This window comes from Teleopsis dalmanni, chromosome 2 (genome assembly GCF_002237135.1).
Source record: "Teleopsis dalmanni isolate 2A chromosome 2, ASM223713v2, whole genome shotgun sequence".
NCBI lineage: Eukaryota > Metazoa > Arthropoda > Insecta > Diptera > Diopsidae > Teleopsis > Teleopsis dalmanni.
Genome location: NC_051847.1, coordinates 24,703,863 through 24,710,463, shown reverse-complemented (window position 1 = coordinate 24,710,463; position 6,601 = coordinate 24,703,863). Strand labels below are relative to the sequence as shown.

The window sequence follows — 6,601 nt, the reverse complement described above, 5'->3', positions numbered from 1 at the left end:
TATTCATTGTTGTGTATTAAAAGCATTTATAGATTGTAGCTATTGTTGCTGGCATAAATAAGCGAAGCATTAGTCAACCATATACAGTGTAAAATCACGTTTGACCAGTGGCCGTCACTCAACTTTGATCTGCCTTGAGTTTCAGGAGTTGCAAATATTGCAATATTGAAGCATTAATGCATTTGAGCTATGCCCTATATTATTTACTGAACTTTTGCGTTTGTCATTAAATTTGGAACTTATAAAAATACAATACAAAAAATAAGCTTACTTGCAGCTCAAAATAAGGTTTCCGGGTCACAGGGGAGTTTTGGAAAATGAATAAGCTGATGAGCTAGCCAGAACTGCAGCAAAAACTGCTTTCACAGGTCCTCAACTCTTTTGTGGGTTAAACTGTGCCAGTATAAAACAAATTATCAAGGACAGGTAAAATCATATGCGGCTAGAGTATTGGGAAGACTTCCCAGGACGTAGACAAAGCAAAGCAAACTACTATGCATATTCTTTGTGACTGTCCAGCTTTAATAACGCACAGAAGAAACTTGTTTCATATGGAATTTCTGTCACCAGAACAGATTAAGAGCTCTTCTCTAGATTTAGTTCTGGAATTTGTTTATAAAACTTTAAAGGGCTTTTTATGATCAATAGTGAAATTGGTACAATAAGACTCTTCTGGTCGCAGTGCCGGCTGCTGAGCGATTACACGTCAAAGCTTTAATATTAAATAATAATAGTAAAAAATGCGAACAATAAAGCACTCTTACTATTTTACTAGGTTATAGACCTTATTACTCGAGATCGTGAGTACTATTAAAATGATATTTAGAGTTTAGTATAAGTATATCGTATTTATTCTTTACTTGTATCTTTAACTTAATACACTTTTAAATCCCTTACTGGTAACATTAACATTAATTTATTTTAAGTGATATAAGAAATACATACATATAATAATATCGATTCGTTAAAGCTGAGCTTAGCGTAACTTATAACTGTTGCACTTGGGTCGCTAACAGCAATTGATATGCTTCAAGGTATTTTAATATTACATAGATAAAGATAAATAAGCTGAAAGTGGAGTATCGGTGTACATGAGTACAAATTTCAAAGTATCTATCTATTTAATGATTCTAATAGTGACTCAGTCACTCAATCATTTGTAGCATAAATTTTAATTTGCACGAAAATGTCATTCTATTGCTCGGTTGATTGCTTCAGTACTTGTATTTTAAGGTAGTTTCAGAACACCATAATCAGTGTTGCATTCCACTGCAATAGAATTGTTTGCGGTGGAGTGTAGTAGAAAATATGCGCTGCACGTAACTCACGTTTGCATGTCAGTAAATAATAATTTTTTTTATATTTAATCTTTTTTTTTTTGTTTAGCATTAATGGACAAACGAGCTTTTACTGTAATCGACCCTAAAGCAAATCGTGAGCTATGTTTTCCTCGATTTTCTACTTAATGTTTTTATTTTTTGTTAGAAAGTACTCGTACTTACTTTCTTTGTATGCTAAAGGGTCGGTATAATAATGGGCGGGTCAAACAGTTAAATATAAATTCGTGAGGGTTCTATTTCTTTGTTACACTAATTTATTATAATTACTATGATTAGGTTTGAAGTCAAAATAAATTAAAACTTTTGCTAAGATAATAAGATTTTCGCACAGATATATATCTATATGTGTTTACAACAACTTATTAATAATAAATAATTATTGTATAAACTTCTCGTTTAATAAAATCGTGACATTTTGCTCTTATTGTTATCGAATTAATATACTAAATTAATTATTAACAGAGAGGGAAAAGTTTTTTTTCTGTTCGTAATAACAAACTAAATTTTATATACATAATGCATTATGCATTATATACATATATAAGTTTATATATTTATATAATAATTTACACATATATCTAATATACTCATAATATTATATATATGAGTAAATTATAATGTGACATATATTTTAAACTTACATAAAATCCAACTGTTTTATATATTTAACATTATTCAGAAAACATTACAATATACTTAGGTTTGAACCGAAGTCAAAAAAACGAAAATTGGACTAGATCACACTTTGCATAGACCGACTGGTTATAACACAAGAATGGCGATTGACTGGAACCCGACGGGTCAGAAGAAAGGGCAGACCTGCACACACTTGGAGAAGGCAAATTGGTATGGAAATGTCACACATGCGGAAAAGTTGGGGAGAGTTGAAGCCACTAGCTAACAATCGTACCGAGTGGAAGATCTTTGTTGCGGCCTTATGCTTAAGGATTCAATATATATATACTTACGTTTGAAACTTCCATCTATTTAAAAAATATTTAGAAAAATATAATGAACGACAATATTCATAAAATATTTATTTTTATTAATTTTATTGTTTTGATTTTCAAGAATTTCTTGTCATTAAATAAAATTTTCTTGTATAAATTATATATATGCATATTTTATTTGAACAGTAAATTAATTGTGAACATTTTAAGGACGGCTAAAATCGAACCCTATTTATTTCATAAAAAATTGAGGAGTTATACCAAATTTAAAGGTATGTAAAACTGATAAATATTGAATAATCATGACCTGGAGTCAAATTTTTTCAAACTCTTCGCATCTATCATCCAAAGCTGGACCCAGATAGATGTTCTCAATTTACTTAATGTTCTTAGATTCATGGAAACCGTATTTTTAAACGTCTTATAAGACAAAAATAATTAAAACACTAGAATGTGGTATATTAGACAAGCCTGCTACGAAAAACCAAACGCTTTCCTATATTGAGCAAAGAGGAGTCAATCTGTCTACATGTCTTTAAGAACATTGTATCATTAATTTGCACGAGAGTAGATTGAGTGCTAAAAATTTGTGTTGAAACAGTTTGGATGAGAGCATGGAGGAAAGTATTGAATAGTTATGTCATTGTTCGGCTCTCTCCAGACAAAAAATCAAGTCATAAACGTATCTCTCCATTGAGGAAATTGTATAAACGGTTGATTTTTAATGTTTTAGTAGAGGTCGTTGAAGATGTGAGATAAATGATAATATAATAAATAATATATGTCTGAGACCCCAGAGATATGTATGTGAACCTAATACTTCCTATGTTTGGTTCAATCATAATGTTTATAAAAGTATCAAGAGCATATAAATATTTCTATTTGTTTTATTAGTACTTTATTTATGTAAATAACATTTTTCATATAATATTATATTGTTTTGAATATAATATAAAAATTTATTTCAAAATATGAGTATAACATTCCACTGTTTTAGACTACAATCTTTATGAATGGGTATTTAGTAAATTAGTACTTGAGTTCAAGTATATTCCTTTATGTTGATCCAATCTTCAGTTGTGTATAAGATAAATCGATATGATTTTTTCAAATATTGTAAACAATTAAAAGTCTTGTAATTTAGTGGGACTTTATTAACTTTACTTAAACTATAACTTTTTGTTACATATAATTTTTTTCTTTAATAGTATTATCAACCAATATGTATTCCAATGTGGCGCACTATTGTTCTGAAGTTCGCATTGGTAATTGGTTTGAAGATATATGTCGCGAACGTGTGAGTATAACATTTTCAATTTACACATTAACAATAAGATTATTTGTTGGTTAAAATATAGGAGAAATATCAAAATTTCAAAAGTGCTCGTGACACTGGTCAGCTTATGGTTGAAAAAACTCGTCAGCTTTTTGACAATTTTCTGGGACATGTTGAATTAGAAGCACCAAAGGACACAATAAGTTATGGAGCAACTATACAATTACAACCTTACTATATACCTGGTTTCAATGATAAAAATGCAGTACCACCGGCGCTTTCTATTATTATAAACGAACGTGTGGTACGTTCTAGTCCAACAATAAACGAATTCTGTGAAGTAACAATAGCACCGTCCCCTAAGCCATATGTGCGTAACTCATTTCGTATTGTTCCAGCTGACAATTTCACTACCAATAGTGATCTTTTGCATTACGGTCAGAAGTTTCGATTAGAATGTATTGGTAGCCAAGAGAAATTATACCTATATGCGACCCCAAAAGCTCAGGATCTATCGTTACAAGTGCAAACTAATTACAAATCTTACAAAAGGGGTGAACTTAATATGCCAATTGGAATAGGGCGAGCAAGGGTATGTAAAATAGAACAAAGTTGATATAAATAAAATAATTATATTTTTAAATATTTATATAATATAAATAAAAATACATTTGAAGGATTTTGGTGTAGGTAAGCTAATACCCACTGTTTTCGCCGATTGGCATTGTCGTCATATTATACCTATAGAGAGATTTGAAACAGACGGATTGCCTATTCCAGTAAGTTGAATCATATATCAGTGGGTGTATTATATTCCTATAAGCAATATTGTTTTGCAGAGTAATAGTCCTTTGGTAATCACTCATACAACCACAAATAAAAACTTGGCTGTAGAAAATTGTGTTGTACAAACATTATTTGGACCAGTAAGTAAAAATTATTTAAACAATTTATATAATTTATAATAATGACTAGGTATTTTCTTCTATAATATATTAAATGTTACTAACTTATAAAATTAAATAAGCTAATATATATATTTTTTAGGAATATCTTGTCTCAGTACAAAACTACGCTGATAATTACAAACGTGAAAATTGGCAAAATGCATGGATGATAACTAATGGTTATCGCTTTAGAGCAAAACAATAATCAATGTTATATTAATTATTATATCATTTAGCTTAGTATAAATTTATTGTATTAATTATAAATTAATTATATATGCAGCAAAATTAATATTTTTAATTTGTGGAAATATAAAAACCTATGAGAATAAAATAAATAATATATAATAAAGTAAACTATAATACATTTTTCCAATAATACTTTTTAAATAATTTAAAAAAATATAATATATAATTACTAACGTAATACAGATGTTTAAACTAGTCCAAACTATACAAATATTCACATAATCCGTTATGAATCATATTGTTTATTGTTGTAAGAATCCGAATAGCTTGAAGTATCCAGATACTTGAAATTCTGTGTTTATGTGGTTTTTTCGAATTATCTGTATGAATACTACTACTGCTGTCCTTTAATTCTAGTAGAGCATAGGGTCTCAACAATTCTTCTAAATCTTATTTTGTTGCCTGCTTCTCTCGTTATTTGATCCCAGGAGTGCTGTGTGTCTTTAAGCTCCTGGTCCACTGTTCTTCGTCATGTCTAAGCCGAGGCTCCAGGGGGGACGTAGATCTTGTTTTATTATACAGAATGCTGCTTTTCTAAGCAAGTGGCGAAATCACTTCTATTTTCTTCTTTTGATATCATTGGCAGCTTATATTTGTTTTGTGCGTTCCTATAGATCGCTATTGGATATGCTCTCCGTTCACGATATTTACAGTATTTTTCTTAAGCATTTGTTTATGAATACTTGGATGCGCGATTGAAAAAAAGTCGTGTTTTCCATGTAGAATAACGTTGACTTGGCGTTCGATTTACAGATTCAAACCCTAGTAAAGAAGAAAATACTCGATTAAAGGAAAAAAATGTACATGGAGTCAATGTTTCTGTGCACTTTATATACATTTGGAGTCTTCCAGTTATCGATATGTTGTAAGTAAAATTCTCTTACTATTTGCAACCATGTGAGTTTGTGTTAAGGTATTTTTTTATCAATGTTAAACAATGCAACTTCAGATAAGATATGAGTTTCCGTTCCACGGTAAAGAATATGTCATACTATAAGGTAATAGTATTTATTTGTGTGAAACAAAATAATTCAAGTCTTGAGATATAAATGTAGGTCAACAAACTTTGTTTTAATGTATTTAAATATTAACAAAGACTTAAGTTGTTTTAATTTACAACGCTAAGACTAGAAAAGCATAAATGTTTAAAATAATATTCAAATAATAAAATGTACAAAAATATAAAATTCAATGCACATTATTTCTCATATGAATACATATATATGTATAATTAATCATCTCTTGATTTAGAACTACTTATGTAGGTATGTTTCTTTAGATCTAATATAACAGATAAAAAATACTTGGTTTGACATATAGGAACATGTTATTTTTAATTGCATCATTTTGAGTTCTTTCAACTCACTCTTAATTCTAATATAATCATTCTACCGTTTTTATATAACATCTGAAAATCTCTCTCTCTCTCTCTTACTCTTTCTTCCAAATCAATTTGCCAATGCCTACAAAATAAACCTCTGTTCTGCCAATAACTTACTTATTTGTGCTAAAAAATTTTATTCCAAAAGCATTGCTTTTAGGTTTGTGGTTAGTTGATGAAGATTAGATATTCAAAATATTTTTTTAGGTAGGTATTTAAATGCTCATTAATTTGTATAGTTCGACAATTGGTACCATCAATTTGTGATATGATGCATCATCTTAAAGAAGAAAGAAGGATCATTTCTTTTTCACTGAGGACCATTTCCTTGTGAATTTATACATTAGCCATACTTATTTCTCTTATTGATGTTCAATGAGTGGAATGTCAATTAGTATTTGGTAAAGAGAGAGGAAGCAATATTTAGTTTCTTCTTCTTCATTCCATTGCGTTCCTAG

General features: G+C 29.4%; 1 protein-coding gene across 1 annotated transcript; it reads left to right on the top strand.

Moving 5' to 3' along the window:
• Positions 1-2,463: 2,463 nt before the first annotated feature.
• LOC119681928 (cilia- and flagella-associated protein 161-like) lies at positions 2,464-4,791 on the top strand. Its single transcript, XM_038095241.1, has 6 exons — positions 2,464-2,562; positions 3,499-3,587; positions 3,649-4,158; positions 4,244-4,345; positions 4,406-4,492; positions 4,614-4,791. Exons 2-6 carry the CDS (start codon positions 3,513-3,515, stop codon positions 4,716-4,718), a joined length of 879 nt encoding a protein of 292 aa, XP_037951169.1. The 5' UTR covers positions 2,464-2,562; positions 3,499-3,512; the 3' UTR covers positions 4,719-4,791.
• The last annotated feature ends 1,810 nt before the right edge of the window (positions 4,792-6,601 follow it).

Excerpts from the sequence above, each read along its gene's own strand:
- LOC119681928 (XM_038095241.1), top strand. The coding sequence starts at position 3,513 with ATGTATTCCAATGTGGCGCACTATTGTTCTGAAGTTCGCATTGGTAAT. Across the intron at positions 4,346-4,405 it reads CAGACGGATTGCCTATTCCA|AGTAATAGTCCTTTGGTAAT; the intron begins GTAAGTTGAATC and ends ATTGTTTTGCAG. Across the intron at positions 4,493-4,613 it reads TACAAACATTATTTGGACCA|GAATATCTTGTCTCAGTACA; the intron begins GTAAGTAAAAAT and ends TATATTTTTTAG.